The sequence below is a fragment of the Platalea leucorodia genome, assembly GCF_965183815.1.
Source record: "Platalea leucorodia genome assembly, chromosome: Z".
Taxonomy (NCBI): Eukaryota; Metazoa; Chordata; class Aves; order Pelecaniformes; family Threskiornithidae; genus Platalea; species Platalea leucorodia.
Window position 1 is genome coordinate 70,464,118 of NC_138858.1, and position 16,838 is coordinate 70,480,955.

General features: G+C 42.9%; 1 protein-coding gene across 3 annotated transcripts in view; it reads left to right on the top strand.

Annotated features, from left to right (window-relative positions):
* Positions 1-16,838, top strand: part of SEMA6A (semaphorin 6A) — a 113,250-nt gene that overhangs the window by 75,796 nt on the left and 20,616 nt on the right. For 2 of the 3 annotated variants that reach the window (XM_082336024.1, XM_082336022.1), the window contains 6 exons: positions 1,302-1,478; positions 2,195-2,335; positions 2,431-2,511; positions 4,485-4,543; positions 6,376-6,396; positions 13,533-13,697. In XM_082336024.1, the coding sequence (XP_082192150.1) occupies positions 1,302-1,478; positions 2,195-2,335; positions 2,431-2,511; positions 4,485-4,543; positions 6,376-6,396; positions 13,533-13,697 (644 nt within the window). The remainder of the gene's footprint in view (positions 1-1,301; positions 1,479-2,194; positions 2,336-2,430; positions 2,512-4,484; positions 4,544-6,375; positions 6,397-13,532; positions 13,698-16,838) is intronic. The other variant, XM_082336023.1, reaches the window with a different exon arrangement.

Consider the following 16,838-nt stretch of genomic DNA (forward strand, 5'->3'; position numbering starts at 1 on the left):
GCTGAGCCGGGATCTTGGAGGACATGCTGTGTGGGGAAGGTTGACCCACCTGTTGGCTTATGGGTCAGTGTTTGAGACAGCTCTGTAGAAAACTTTGGGCAAGGACCCGCAGACAGCCCAGGGATTATGTATTCAGGATACAAACATGTCTGCCAGGATATGTTCAGAGGATACGAAGATGTCTGTTGGGATATATACTGGTATGTTTTAATGTTTACAGAAGTGTACAGGCAGAAGTAATTACATAATCTGTATCCTTTCTATGGCAACAAGAGAAAAATAACAATGAAGATATTTGAACAAAGATTCATAAATCAGCAAGCCTCAAATACATCATCCCTTTCCTATCAAAGTACATTCCCACTCTCTGCTGTGGTCACTATATTACTTATCTACCCTCAAGCTGTGAACAGAATAACGTGACTAACTTTTGCCATATTTTCCTCTCTTCCTCTATACAAGGGTAGAGTTTTGTGCCAGGCAGTGTTTAGCTCTGGAAGGGTCTGACTTAGTTTTAGTAATGTATCTTCTGTCAGGTTTTTATGTCAGGTTCTGTACCTCCAACCAAAGACGAGAGCAGCAAGCTCCGCAGAGCACTTTCCTTTGATCGCCAGTACCAGATAACTGGTACCAAATCACCAGTACTCATTTTCAGTAAATTGTGTCATCCTAAGGTTCAATATCATCTCAGCACTGGACTCACTTACTGGTGGTTGTGTGGTTATTTTTAGTGAGGTAAAATGGTGTTTAGCATCTCACTATTGCACTCACACAGCCTTTCCTGCCAAAAAAGTTGAATGTAGATCAGTTATCATTATTGCTGCTTTTAATGTGACAGAGCTTGAAATTAATCAAAAATTTCACTGTGCGGATTTTCTTTCCCTGCCTCAAGAAGTTACCAGGCTAGTACCGTGCTTTTGATTGGAAAGATAATTCCTAAATGGCCTCAGACTCTTAGCACCCCTTCAGCTTTCTGCAAACACTTCTGGTAGCTATTCATAGAATCATAGAATCATAAACTAGTTTAGGTTGGAAAAGACCTTTAAGATCATCAAGTCTAACCATTAACCTAGCTTCCATTGGACATATGGACATGCAGACAAACACAGGAAAATTCCCCACCATTTGAGGAGCCAAACTGGTACAGTCTGTGTTGACTTATAGGGTTATGCAGCTAGGAAAAGTGCTTAAATATGTTATATGGTTGCTAGAAGGCTACCACGCAGTTATCTGAAGTGGAAAAAGTGACAAATTAAATGGCAATCTAATCCCAAATGAAAAATGCTGTATTGTTATTCTAGATACCGCCTGACCAAAATTGCTGTGGACTCTGCTGCTGGGCCGTATCAGAACTACACTGTGGTTTTCTTAGGATCAGAGAAGGGAATCATCCTGAAGTTCTTGGCACGGACAAGAAACAGTGGTTTCCTAAATGATAGCCTCTTCCTGGAGGAGATGAACGTTTACAATCCTGAAAAGTGTGTATCTGATTCTTTGTACTCATGTATGGGCAACTTTGAACTTTGGATTTCCCAGAGAGTAGGTTGTCCCATGAAAAGGGAAGTGGTTAGACAAGCCAAGTTTTTGAGTCATTTTAAATTGTTTGGGGAGGGGATGTCTGCTTATCAGTCTCTACATTGCAATAAGATATTTTTTTATTCAGTATGCATAGAAAATAGCCCATCCTATGCAGCAGTTGATGGATAATTAAAAGTGAAATTCTGCAAAGGAAGATTAATTTTCTAATCCTATAAAAAACCTGATTCCTCTCCAAATAACTCAACAACCAGCAAGCTGCGCTCCAAGGGAAATTTCCCACATTTCAGCCTTCCTCAAATATGCCTAAGGGGGCTTTGAAGTGGGCCATAATCATGCAGAAATTTCAACTACTTTGAGTGCTGGAGAAGAATAAACACAAAAAGTGAAGGGCCCTCAGAAAGCTTGTCTGGTGTGCCGTCTCTCTCCACTTCTTATTCCCCTGTACCATGCATTTTTAATACTCGCTTATATGTCTCTCAGTGATTTTAGTGGCTATTGTGTGTTCTTTTTCCTTGGCTTGTTCAATTCTACCTTTCTCAGAGTTTTTTTGTGGGAGTTTTTGGGGGTTTTTTTTCAGCTTGAGGAATCATTAAGTTTTCATTTGGTTTCCCAGCAGAACTCATTTATAACCTTATCTCACATTTTTTCAAATCAGGTGCAGCTACGACGGCGTGGAGGACAAACGGATAGTGGGCATGCAGCTTGACAAGCCCAGCAGCGCCCTGTACATTGCCTTCTCCACCTGTGTCATCAAGGTTCCCCTGGGACGTTGTGAGCGTCATGGCAAATGCAAAAAGTATGTGTTTTCTGGTGGCTGTCAGAAGCCCACGCGCCAGGCGTGGGGAAGGCGGGAGCACTCATGAATGCCACCTTGTGCTCTTCTTTCTCAAGGGCCTGCATAGCGTCCAGAGACCCCTACTGCGGATGGGTGAAGGAGAGCGGGGCATGCACACAGCTGGTCCTTGGCTCCAAGTGAGTAAGGATTCTGGCTGGATGGGCTGTGAAGCTCTGGCTGTGGTGCCGGGCGGTCTTGGGCAGAGCTACTTGAAACATGGGGCCCTTAGTGAAGGAAAAATGTGGGAAGTGTTTGTTTCTACCTTATTTGCATTCAACTCTGAAATGTCTCACAAATTTTTTTGATGTGACCTCTCAGCTGATTGGTAACTGCTCAAAGAGGAGGAAGAAGAAAATGAAAGAGCTGTACTAAGGTCCGCGTGTTGTTGAAAGGAGGGAACTGGATTGGTATGTCTGGAGCAGCCCACACTGGAGCCATCACAGCTGATTAAAGAGGCAATAGAATCCAAATTAAATTACTGAAGCAATTTGTCCACTGAAAACAAAACCAGTCCTTCTAATTTACTGTGCATTACTAAGAGGAATCACAGAGCACAGTAAGAGCTTTAAGCAGATTCAGAGAAGTGCTGGATCTCCCCTTGCTTAACAGTAGAATTTAATTATTTTATAATAATGAAGGTCTGTGAAGGTTTGTTTAAATGTGGTTACGAAAGCCTCCTTGCAGGGAGCAGACCCACTTCAGACCTCTCAGTTCTTGGCCACATCTGACACACCTCGTGCTTGCTCACTCTGAGGTACAGCTGTGCTTCTTCAAGCTAGTGGTGGAAGTGCAGCACAAACATCACACAACCTCCATAGCCCCACAGCCAGCCCTGCTTAACCCTGCTTCTGTATAGGTCTTCAGTATATAATGGATAAGTTACCATCCCTGTGCTTGTGCCATGTTCCTAATTTGCTATTTCAATTCAAATTGTTTGTCCACTGGGGATGCTATAGCTATATTTGTCTGTATATGCTTTACCTTGAGAGTGTGGACTATTCCTGACTGGACATTTGGTAGAATAATGTTAAAGTGCACCTGTGTCTGTATCAGGTTTTCTCAGCATTCCCAAGGGCCTTAAGTCTTTGCACTTCCATGGCAACCTGTAGGGGACTTCTGTACCTTGCTCTTAAAGGCAGCTTCTGTGTTTATCAATAGATCCATCAAGGCAGAGGCAGTGCAGCTTGCAGTGGTGCAGTCCAAGAGGCAAGCAAGGCAGGTCACTCTCTGTCCAGCCCATAGCCCTTAGGAAGGGGATCCAGATGAGCTGTGAAGATGTCTGGTTAACTTCTAAACTAGCCAACAGGAGGCAGAGATGTTAGGTGCCCTCCTGGAGTAGGTGACAGTTGAGCAGGAGTTTTAAGAACAGAGAGTTGGAATGAGGTGCCTGCAAGGGTAATTATGCTTCAAGGGCAGGGTCCTAACTAATGTAGACAAGGGCTTGTGTTGGTGGTTTTCCAAGGCTTTTGACATTCACCTTTGACCGTACAGGAACTTGGAAGAACAGCTTCACTGGTTATCCAAAATCACAGGCAGAGGTTAGGAGCATAAAATGGGCATGGCAGCTAGAAAAGCCTGTGAGTGTTTTTCAGTAGAGCCCCTTGAGTTCAGTGGAGTGCCTTCTGTGGATTGGACCTTATGCTTTGCAGCCTCATCCAGTACAGTACCTAAACAATCGCTGAAATGCAGGTTGCCTTCCACCAGCACAGTACCTACCCAATTGGTTATCTTCCTTCTCACGTCTATCAGTGGACCTTGTCTGCTATATGGACAAGTTAAGGTAGGATCATAATTGCTCCTGATGATAATGTCATATATTATAGAGTTAACAGTTCAAAAAGTTGAATCTATTTGCCTCCCTTGACAATGCAGTGGATTTTTAAAAAGTAATAATAAAAAGACAAAGCATCATCAGAAGCCAAGAAATCATTAAGGAGTGACAAATAACTCGAATGTTTATGTTGCAATTTTTCAGCCTTCCTCTGGAAGTTCCAAAGAAATGGCCAGTTTCATGGCAGGGCTTTATTTCAGTTGCACATGTGATAATTGCTTTCTGGTAGTGCCTGTGACTGTTGTTACTCATACTGTTTTGTTTCTTTCTATTATTTAGACTGGCATTTGAACAGGACGTAGAACATGGCAATACAGATGGCCTGGGTGACTGCCAAAGTAAGCAAAGCTTTTACCCTCTATTTACCATGTGTCACAGCATCCTTCTGAATGCCTCAAATCACCATTACCTGTCAGGCGTTCTTTTGTAGCAATGCAAGCCACAATAGGGACAGCAACTGCGGCTAGCGATGCAGGTTCAGAAGAAGAATGGTTGTTTAAATGTATTTAAAGAAAATAGCGCAGTTGGTGTGATATATACAAACACTGGATTTCAAAGCAGCTGTGTAAAGAGAAAACCTCCATTCCAGAGGATATTGATTATAGCAATGACATAATGAATTGAGTGTTCATTGTCTTTATTAGCCATGGTCGTTGGGTTGTTTATGTAGATGTACAGAAGTGGCTTGGTTTCTTGGTGTAGGCTGTGACTTGGACTACATTCCCATGCAGGACAGGGAGACAGTGAAATGCATCTTCAGCTTTGGGTCCAGATCATGAATTGGGATCTACTTAGTTTGTGAATCTTAGCGGATTTTACACACAGGACAACATAGTGGTATTAAGGGTCAGGCACTACTGACCCTGCCTAAGAAATTTAAATGTTAAACCTTAGGTACTGACAGCATAAGTTGGAAGCTTAAACAGAGTCTTTAAACATTTACGTTTTGCACTGAGGTGCTTAAAAGTGCACAGCTTGCACTGCAGGCAAAGAAACCTTGCATGCTGATTTCTGAGCCTTCAGGAATACCAACATCTGTGTTCAGGACAGCTCTTGTTCCAAATGTTCTTGCCAAGGTTGGTTTAATTCTGAGCCCCAGATATTATTTATAAACCCTATGAAATCAAGAATCACATTCTTTTCGGTGCAATTTGCACTGATGCCTGTAGCTGCAATAAAACTGCTGAAGCTGAGAACGTAATATACAGTGAGAGCGTCATTACTTCTGGAATACAGAGCAAAATAATGGAGGGCTAGAGTGTGCCGTGGGATACAGTGCAGGCCAGCTGCTCTGGACAAAGCCAGAGCCTTCTCATGCCTTGTGCATCCTTGTTCAAGAGCCATTTATTACTGTGATCACTGTGCTTGAGGGAGTACAAGGATTTCAGCCTCTGCATGCCCTCCATCTCAGCTACACCTCCCTCTGCCTCTGCCCTAAGACAGGGTTATGTAGGCTGTCTCTAAGTTTTTTGAAGAAGGTGTACACATAGTCCGTCCTGTGCTCCCTGTAAAATGGGTTAGCACCAAAATCAGGTCAGTTCCCAGCTGGTGCAACTTTGCCCTTTTCAGCCAGTTCTGCTCTCCTTGAGCAAAGACCTTAGAGAGGAGCAGAGTGTACCTGATACCAGTTAAATATGAAAGAAAGGTAGGAAATTATTCAGAAACAGCACATTGTGCTCATGGAGAGAGATCTGCTCCTGTGCAGAGAGCAACAAAGCCCATACCCTGCTTAAGTCCCTCTTTAGCCCAGAATGATGCATTGAACCTTGACACTGCACAGGGGTAGATTCGACTCCCTGCTAACCCAGCTGATCTTATTACTTCATGTGGTATTAGGTCATGTGAGTTTTGTCCTCATTGACTTACGTTGCTGGCTGTATCACTTGTAGTGCCTTGCATTAGATCAGGACTTGATCTTGCAAAGAAAGCCATGGCAGGGAGGACACTGGCCTTCCCATTTGGTATCCCTTGCACAGGGCTGGTCATGAACACTTTCAAAGCCAGACATTGTTTTCGGTTATGTCTGAATATTAGTTTTGCCTGGGTCCTTAGGGTGCTAATCACATACATATAAATATCAGCTGAAGCATAGAAGGTTGCTAGCAGCAAACTATTAAAAAGAAAAAACGAGAGAGAAATAATGATTTTTCCCCTGTTATTTGTCTTTCAGATTCCTTCGTAGCCCTGAATGGTAAGGAAGTTCTTAGTTTCATTATTTACTGATAGCAAATACATTTTGGAGGAATCACTTTTTACTAAACTTTTAAGTATTTTCATACTTTTGTTTTATTTAATGTTTCTTCCCAATTTATTTTGTTCATAGACATTTCAACTGCTTCACCTGATCATGAAATGTCTTACGACACAGTGTATGGTCAGTTCATGGGTGTTTTTAAAAATTCTCCTCAGATCCTTGTGTTAGCTAGTAGTTCCTGTACACAAATAGCCATTACCCTTTTTTACTTGTTTTGTCTTGTTTTCGAGGGCCTGATTCACTAATCACAACTAGGACTAAGTCATACCTCTTGATTTTCAATCCTTCTTTTCTAGTCCTCCCTCAAAACTGTCTCCATTGAATTAAAGTCAGATATGGCCTATTTTAATGGCATGCCAGCAGACATGATTAAGAGCATGCTCCATCTGAACACTCAGACAAAGGAACACTTGGGTATAGTGATGCATCTTATCTGTTTGCCAGAAAAAAACAAGATAGCAGCTCACATCCCACTCACGAGTCGTCCAGGCTGGTGTCATGACTGCTGCAGCAGCCAGTCAGAGATGCTTTAGGGAAAGGAGCAGAACTGTCCCTGGGTTACAGAAAGATCTCTCATAAGGAAAATTAACCTGTTACCCGTGGCAGTTGAGACTGGGTTATGCCTCGATTCCTGAAAGTTCCTGTCACTTCTAGGGTGGTGCCTGGTCTGTAAAAAAAAAAGAGATTCACATAGCAAATTAAATGACCTGAGCTGAAGAGGAGCATTTCTGCAAGCCTAGTGTAGCAGTTTCCCATAAGGCAGCTGTTAATCTGTGCTTACAGTACTTTCCACCACTTTGTTCTATATATTTGGAAGTGGATTACCCTGGTACTTGGAGTGCAGAATATATGTCTTCGTGAGGAATTATTGCAGAATAAATAATCACTTTAAATTCAAACCTAGACTGATGCCGCAATAGTTTCTCTTTACAGATATCCTGAACAAAGTACTCACAAGCTGAGAGGGTGTGTGGTATTGCTCCCAGTAAAGTAAACGGCAAATTTCCACGTGGGATGGGAGCTTGCTTGTGAAGTTACTTTCAGGCTGTACAATACTAGCAGTTCATCAGAGCTAGGGCAAATTCACCATGTGTTTGGCTGAATGTAGCAAGAGGTTAGTGTGCAGTTGCGATGAACATTTAATTGATCCCTTCATCTCATGCCTGCAAAATATGTAGGTACAAAGCAGAACCAATGACAGCGCAGTACAGCAGAATATAAATAACTGGATGCACAGTAATACTGTTCAACATTTGTAAAAATAAAATCAAATTCCCCATGTTGTTTATTACCAGGAAATGGAAACTGTGCAGGTGAAACTTGTTTGAAAGTATGATAATGAAACCAGTGAAGGGAATGTACAAAATCAAAGACAAGTTGATACTTCATAATGTATAGAAGACTCATGGTTTCGTCTGCATATACAGCTTGTACTTTCTTTCATTTGAAAATTGCTGTATTTCCAAGGCAGAGTAGTAACTAAAGATCAGTAATAATAAAATCTGTACTGCTGAATGTAAAGAAGGAGAAAATGGCCTTGGGCATAGTGCTGATGTGCCAGAAATGTCCTAGATTTCCTGCTTCTAGGTGCATTCATAGGCTGCAGAGTTATAGCTGTGAGGCTGTGGTTCTGGATCCCATCAGCTACCATATTAGTAGGGACATTAGGAAAAGCTGATATTTTCATCTGATCAAGAAAGCATAAAAATGGTTCAAGTGAGCAGAAGAGTGAAAAAAGCTGCAGTCTCGGGGAGTACAGGTTACAAAAGGGGCCCATTCTACTGTCCCAGCATGTCAAGCCCAAAGACAGACTCCATGAATTAAGCCATCTCTTCAAGTAGGACCCTGCTGCCAGGTGCAATGGAGAAATGGTGAGCCAACATTAACATTGGTTCCCATTAATGCCATGCCTTTGCAGATGATTTCATTGACCCTCCTTAGGTACATCCTGATAATGTGGTCTCTAAGCAAGCCAGCTCTTCCTTTCATGGGTTTAGTTGAAATACCCCTTCTGACATACCCAGTGTTTCTTTTCACCTACCATGGCAAAATACGAAAGGAAATGTGCTAGTTTCCTCTATTGATCTGCCACATGAGAAGTATAAAAAATTCCAGCATGAGGTAGTAAACCAGTCTCAGTAAACATGCTCATGTTTGCTAACTGTAGTGAATGCTCTGAGTCATCTTTTTTAAGGAAAACTAAAATTTTATAAATGGTGCATTTTAATGTTATTGAGTACAGTTAAATGCATAAGTAAATGGTGTTTAGTAATAGAACACTGGGATATACCAGAATGCCAACCAAGTGAATGCTCAGGGTGCTTTTGGATCCAGTGGTCTAAATATATCCAAAGGCATCTGAAACTCCAGTTGCAAAAGCAGTCTTAATGCCTGATTCCCTTGATTTACTCCACTATAAATCACCTCACTTCAACAGACTTACTACCAATCTGTAGCAGCATGAATGAAAGGAGAACGAAGCCCTTAATCTTCGTATTCTTGGCAGCAGCCTCCTCCTCAATTTGGCAGATGAGCTCCCTTTTCCGGGGCAGTTTCATGTGATCAGTTGTAAACAAGTAAAATGCAAAGTCCACACAGGTGACTGTTCAAGTGCATCCCTTTGACACCCAAGGAGAAGATAGCAGGCTGAAGGTCTGGCTGCAGAAGGTCAGAGAGAAATGATGCAAGAGACACATATTTAAATGAGGAGATTAGGCTAGATTCCTCTGCAAAATTGTAAGCAGCTTCAATTACCTTTGGAAACATCAATTCTTAGTGAATTGGGCCCTTATTTTACCCCGTAGCCATAGTTCTTTCTCCCTCTGTAGTATTGATTTAGCCTTTCCCTCTAATTGTCTAATTAGGTTGCTATAGCTGTTAATAGGATAGTGTGCAGACATCTTAACCTCTGAGATCCTAATGACTTGTGCATATTAGAGCAACTATCAAATACGTATTGAATCCCTGTCTTTGTTTTAAACCTGAAAAAAAACTCCTTATATTTTACAAGTGCACTTCAGAACGAGCTGTAGTTACAGAAGCGCGGCCCTTCTGAATCATTACCCATGCCTGTAGACACTGAGTGCTTTTACTCTCCTTCTGTTACTTGATTACAGCACTCCAAATGAAAAGTTTTTGCAAATAATGGAAGCACCTAAAACAGATTTTTTAAAAGTGTGTCTATTTTGGTTTTTACGTGTTTGCTTTAAACAAAGAAGTTTGAAAAGCACTGTCTGCAGTTTTTCAGATGGATTGTTTTAAAACAAAGGCAGTATTGTCTTTTTAGATGTTTAGGTATTAACCAATATTAACGTAGAGGTACTGGCCACATCTCAGATATGCTAAAGCCTCTTTAAATTGCAGTGAAGCCTATTTACACAGTCAGAGTGCTAAAAATGGTGTAATGGTAAAAAAAGGCCCACTACGTGTTGCAAACTATACAGCACATTGTAAAGGTTTAATAATGGCTGCATGTGAGAGGGCCAGGACTGGGTTGCCTGCCACTTCAGCCTTTTCTCTGTTTATGGGAGAAACTTAACTAGCTCATACATTTGTGGTGCCACTCTGCTCAGAGGTGAAATTCACCCAGTGGGACTGGCGGTTCAGGCAGTTACAAGACACAGTGTCTGCTCTGCTTACAGGAGCAGCCACTGCCCAGTAGTTAAGTGTTTGCAGAATACAGCTCTAACACAAGCGGGACAGGCTATTAAGGTCTGATCAGCTACTGCCTTGCTTCCGCAAAATCAAATGGAAGAAAGTTTATCTCAGTTACGTGTGGAAGGTTGTTTCTCAGTGTGTACTAGACTAACACATTAGTAACAGAGTGAATAGAGTGATTTCTTGCGTTTGTGTGAAACCCTTCTCTACCTAACGACCATCTGGTACACATTAATATCTTCACAAAGCCTTAGCTTTCCATTACGAAGAAGTTCTATGTATTTGCAGCATATGGTTCAGGAAATCTTTTTTTCAGAAAATGTGTCCCTTAGGCATATATTTCCTCTAGATTACTGTATTAAGAAATGTTTTTCTTTAGCCGTACTTATGGCTTTTCCTTAGAATTCCCCCTTTAAGCACACCTAAAGTGCAAGTGTCTGGACAGAGATATGGGCATATAAATGCATATCCAACATAGGCATAAAATATGATTGCTACTTGGCAAGATTTTCTTCTCTTTTACCTCCTTATCAAGCTATGACTAATTGCTTTATTATGTTGAGTGCAGCACTATTTGTAGGCTGACCAAATGTTGTACACATTATTGCGGTTGCTGAATGGGGTATTAACTTGGAGACTGGAACCCCATGAATGCTGGCACTGTGGTTTAGTCCTTAGGGAAAAGAAGACATGGAAATCTCATAATTTCCATTTTCTGGCCTGTTCTCTGTCCCATTATTTCTCTTATTTCTTGGGGACGAGCACAGGAATTGACAAACATAAAATGGTATAGAGGTGAAAGCTTTCACGCTCCAGTGTATTCTTGTTTCAGGAGGGCATGTGTTTTCAGTCGCTGGACTTTTGAAAAGAGGCAGCCCTGCTGCAGGACTGCTGTGGAGCAGGCAACACATTTGGATTGGAGTCCATCATCCATCTAACTGTGTGTTAATCAATGCTCCCAGCCATGCTGTAGCTTATGGAAACTTTTTAGAAGTGGATAATGTTTGGCTTCTCTTTTCTATTTGAGCGACATTAAATGCTCTGTCTTCAACAAAACACAGCCTCTAATTCACATGTTAAAGAAAGATGGCTGGGGGAAACCACACTTCCTATCATGAAAGGTAAAAAATAATATAGTGCCCTTGTCAGTATAAGCCTTCAGCCTGAGGTCCAGAGCTAAATTGTGTTAATGATTAGTTGTAGTAGCTGAAGGTTGGCTCCATGGTGAGAACCCTGTGAATCTGACCAATTTTCCCTGCTAAGCATACCAGTCACAGGAGTTAGTTGTATCCATGTCCTCTGCAAAAAACAGTCCACACACAGTGCTGCCATATATAATCCTGTGCAGTAAATCAAAAGGGCTCCTCAAAAATATATGGAGGAGCACAGGCATTTTCTTTCTTTCTAAGATGATTAATATTCAGCAGGACTTCTTTAAATCATAGCAGCATCTTAATAGAAGCTGCAGCTTTTTTGCTGACTTCATCAGTAGTTCAACCCTATGAAGCTGCTGAAAGGGCTGGATAAACGAATGCATATGGGTGCATCAAAAAGCTCGGGAGCATTGGTGGCCAACATTCAGATTTTTGATTGCTAGAGTGAAACTGGGGACCTAGGTTCATCAGCAATCTGTGTGCTTCTGAGAGCTGAAGCTGGATTGCTTTAGAAGCCATCTAAAGCAGCCTTTTTGAGATACAACTTCCAAAAACTTAATGCTTATGCAGTGACTGTTTAAAATAACATACAGAAGCATGGCCTCTACCTGCCCAGCTCCGTGCCTTCCCTGTGAGGCTCTAAATTTGGGCTCCTTGTGTTGCTCTGTCTCTGCCCCAGTGAGTCTCAAATTATTTTTCTGAGCAGTGAAACAACATCAAGGGAAGGAGCGGGCAGTGGGTCCCTGCTAGGGCAGTCTGTAGCCTGGTGATTGGACTCCTCTCCAAGGGAGACTCACATCTAAGGAAGGAAAATTAATTTGCGGGGCTGTTAAAAAAGAGGCAGGAGAAAGGACGGGCTGCTGTCAGTCTGTCCAGCGGTATCTGCAGAGAAAGTGTTATCTGCCATTCTGTCTGTGAATAATCCAATTCAGTTAGTTTGTGTTTCAGCATGTTTCAAAAACCCCTCTTTTGATGAGCTCTTTCAGGAAAGTAGGTGAAGGGAAATAGAGTTACTCCACATCAAATTAACCAGGCCCAGAGCCACTTGAGTCCTGCTGAAAATAACATTTTGTTGCATGTGCCAAAAGCGAACTTTCAGAGACATGTGCGTTTTTAAGGTCAAAATGTTGTGGTGTGGATGGAGTTTTGGTACCCCCTCCCCAGCAGCAAGGGAACAGCCCGGGCCACTGGGAAGTCCAGGTTGGAGCCATCTTTCAGAGACCATAGATTCCAAGCACTCGAAGCATTTTGGGTGCTGACATAGTTCTCAGCATCTAGCAGAAAAGGATGTATGAATCTACAAACACGTCTCTGCCCCAGCCAAACCACTGTTAAAATTGTACAGTGTTTCCAGCAGGGCATATCCTGTGAACGTGCTGTTTGTTGGGGTGTATTTGATTGGTGAGGAGCTCGTCAGCCTTATTAAGGACAGCAGTAACAAAGTCTAGAGTAGTTGTAATGGAAGAAGGGCATGCAAGACCTCTGTCCTAAGAGGAGGCTGTGGCAGCAGCTGCTGGAGTCATGGGTTCTTGGGCAGATCCACGTAGCAAGGTGTCTTCACTGTCACTCTGAGCAGAAATGATGTTCAGTTTCATGCTTATCTCAGAGCCATTTTGGACCATCAGCTCAGACAGGACCGATGGCGAGGGTGCTAGCGGGTGCGAGCGGCTGATGGGCCCTGCACATTTCCCATCCGGAAGGCAATGCCATGGTGCAAGCACACCGGTGCTGGGCAGTCCTTCATCCCCCCGGGGCACAGGGCAGAAAGCCACGGACATTGCCCTTTTGTAGCTCTGCTGGCATTCCCCTTCAGTTTCAGCTGTATTAGAAGTTGTTCCATTTTAAATTGTTTTTAAAATTGCTTTTTAACTAAGCCAGTACCAGACAGCGTGGGCTGACACTTTAGTGTCAGTCAGGCATGTGTACTGAATCCAGCAAAGGATGCTTGACTCCGATAAAGTGTGTTCACCCTCTTCCACATGCATTTAAGTCTGTTGAGTAAGAGCACGCAACTGCGAGCTCAGCAGCAGCCCAGGGCATGTGCGCACCCCTTAACACCCTCCGCCTGACTGATCTGGAAGGTTCAAATCCCGTTTCCTTGGGGCAATGCTTTGAAGGACTTTTGAAACATTGCTCAGCCTAAGACAAGACGTTCGTCTGTCATGGAAGAAAAGCGGTGCGTGCATTCCTGAGCGTGGTGAGGTAGCGTGGTAAGTGACTAATGAGACTTGTCTTCCCTGCCTGTATTTATAATGTAAACAGGACACTCCAGTTCCCTAGTCCCAAGCACCACCACTTCTGACTCTCGCGCTCAACAGGGTTATGATACTAGGGGACGCATGCTGGATTGGAAGGATCCGCTTGGTTCATCTGAAAATACAGATCCATATGTGGCAGTTTCATCCCATAATCATCAAGACAAGAAGGGTAAGGCCTTGGAAATGACGTCCTGTGGTGAGGGAGGGGGGGAGGACTAAAGTGTAACTGCTTCCAGCTGGCTCATAGTAACATGTAATAAAACTCCTGTGCTATAATTAAAAGCTTATCATAAAGCCTGAAACTAAACAGCCAATCTCAGACTCAGTCCTAGATAATTCACTGCCTGAGGAAACCACACAAAACAAACAGAAGTATATGCCTTTGCAGTGTGTGTTGTGCATGTGTACGGGAAGGAGGGAAACAGTGTGGATTTATCTCTCTTTAAACTTGATCTCCCCCGTTGTCTGGCAGAGGAATATCCGTGGCTTCCCATTGTTCTTAAGGATGCACTTTAATATTGCCTTGTTGTCTGAATTCCCAGCGCAGCGCAGCAGATCTCGGCTAATTTCACGTTATTTCTGTCTCACAAGGACAGACAGAGACACTGAAGGGCTCCTCTAGTTTAACCATTGAAGTAAAACTGACACTAGTCATAGCCACTGGGCCTAAGTCCCACTGTCTCCAGTGAGACCTGAGCATCAAATACCTTTGAGAGTGGGGGCTGAGGACGTTGCTAGCGTATTTTAAAAGATACAGAGGTGACTGCTGGTGGAGAGAGATTCTGTGTTGCATTTTTAAAGCACCAAAAGGTTAGGATTTAGGTGTCGTTTCACAGTGTTCAGCCCTGTGCTGAAGCACACTTGGGTCTAATACAAGTGACAGCCCTGTCATTTGGCGTCCAGTCCCCCTTTGCTATACTTAGGCAGAATTAGGCAGAGAATTACCTAAATTTGCCACTTGAATGTGCTTAGAGAAGAAGCTTTTCTCCACTGTAAGGATGGCAGTGTCCCCTCATTCCATCTTGGCCCTCCATCATTCTCCCAGCTCCTTTTAGTCTGTGTCTCAAAGAGGTTAAAATGGTTCCTTTCTAAATAGGGGACTTACTTAGGTTCAAATAGCTCCACTGCCTAGAGAGATCTGAGTCCTTGTTATTCTTCTCCAGGGTGTTCTTAGATCGCTTCTTTCAATCTCTTCTCTGTTGAAGATGTTTCGCTCTGTATGGACTAATTAAGTACTCAGTGGGCCAGGAGGAGGATGGGTATGAACAAAACTCACTTGGTGAGTGGTTAGGGCACTCACCAGGGGCAAGAACACACATGAGCTTCAGTCCTTTCTGCTATGAATACTTGATATAAAACACTTAAAATATTAATTGAAATGTGGATTCCAGTCTCTATTGTTCATGCATTTTACATGAAAAACTCATTAGACAAAAGCATCAGCTGTTCCTGGAGAAGCTACTGGCATGCCAGACCTGCTGCTTTGCGTTGTCTGCCCAAACTAGTAGGTTACTAAATCATACTCCATCCCTTCCATTTAACCCAGTGAATTTTGAATTCTCTGCATTGGCTGTGGAGACTTTCAGCAGGGGATAATGAGCACGTTATCATTGCAGAACAGTCTTCAGCAGGGCTACAGGAACAGCTGGTGGCGGTCTGGACCCTGACTATGAACTCGGCACCTGTTATGCACAACAGCCCCAGAAACAGTGCCTCCCGCAGTCCTGCGATATCCTGGATTTCTCACTGAACTCCTCAGGATTGACCTCAAAGAGCCTTCACGGTTCCTAGCCATGAAGGCAATGGGCATCACCTGGCTGGCCCAGCAGAGACAAAGCCTGAAGCACTTTTCCAGCTGAGGAGGCCGGTCAAATTAGGCAGGAGATGCAGTAAAATTTCCTGAGATGCCATGGCAAACATTAATCTAGTAGCCTTGGCTTTTAGGCTTGATGACAGGAAATGGAATATGAAGATTTGAATTCCCTCAGGCAGAGGGTGTGAACTTGTCTCCCACCTCCCAGCAATGAGCTTTTCCTATAAAAAAGGGAAAAACTGCCATTTACTCTTACTTCAACTGGGTTCTAGAAGTGGTCCCTGTTCGAAAAATTTATTTCAGAGCATGATCCTGTAGGTATTCTGGGAGAATAACTGCAAATCTAAAGCAAAAAAAAGAATTTCTAGAACCTGATCAGGCTGACATGTGAGTTAAACACAGAGCTGCTCTGCACCCTGCAGACCCATGGGCTGCTGAGCCGCAGCAGAGGAAGAATTTCAGGCAGCTCCAATACTCAAACTCAAAACTGTAACTTAGGGTGCAAGGGGCTGAGGGTGCTGAAGATGAAAGCTCAGATTCCTAATTCCTGCTTAAGCTCAGTTTGACATATTGACCTCATTTTTTTAATTCCTCAGCCCTTGCTCTTCAGCCATAGAGGGGCAATTCAGAAAAAGTGATTTCTGGGTACAACATATGTAGAGGAGGGAAGGCAGATAAGCCTGTACGCTCTTCTAAAGATGGCATGTGATTTACCTAGCACTTCTCTTTCCTCCTAGCAACAAATCAGTGATAATGCTGACAGCCAAAAAATAAGGCTTTTTTCTTTTTCTGTCCAGTCCTTTAGTAACATCTGTTATTCAAAATGCTTGAGGTGAGAGGACATTTCTTAGAAAATCCAGTGTTTCCTCTTCTGAAAGTAAGTGGTATCTTTCTCTCCTCCACCCTGAGAGGAGGGGATGTCATTAAGCAAATTTGATGAAGAAGGAAGGAAGAGATCCTTGAACCCAGCTATTCTGCTGGCGTCAGAGAAGGGAGCAGTGTCAGAAACCACCGATAGTGGAAGATCTGGCCTTTTATGTACCCGGAGGAATGTGGAGATGTGTATGCATTTTAATGGCACTGTTTGTTATGTGTGGGTCCCTACTTCACAAATCTTGTGCGAAGCAATGCTTAATAGATGGAAAGCTAGGTCTTACAAGCATCTTGTATGCCAGTAGCAGCTTCCAGAAAAGCATGCAGTGAAAATATTAATAAATGTGTAGCTGTTGGATTCTAATAATTTTCGCTTCAATTCACTGACTGATGAGGTGGCTTACATTCAATAGTGCCCTCCCCAGGGACTGATGGTTACCAGAGAGCCTTATTAACACTTGACAGGGTCATTTAAATATCATGCATTCTTTGGTGCCTAATTATGAATATTGACAAAGCTGGAAGCAGTCTACACGCAATCAGAACAATGGCGGCAGAGGTGACCGCATGGTTGTTTACCATTACCATCTACTTGTGTGTTATTCCTCCTTGCCTTGCCCAGTC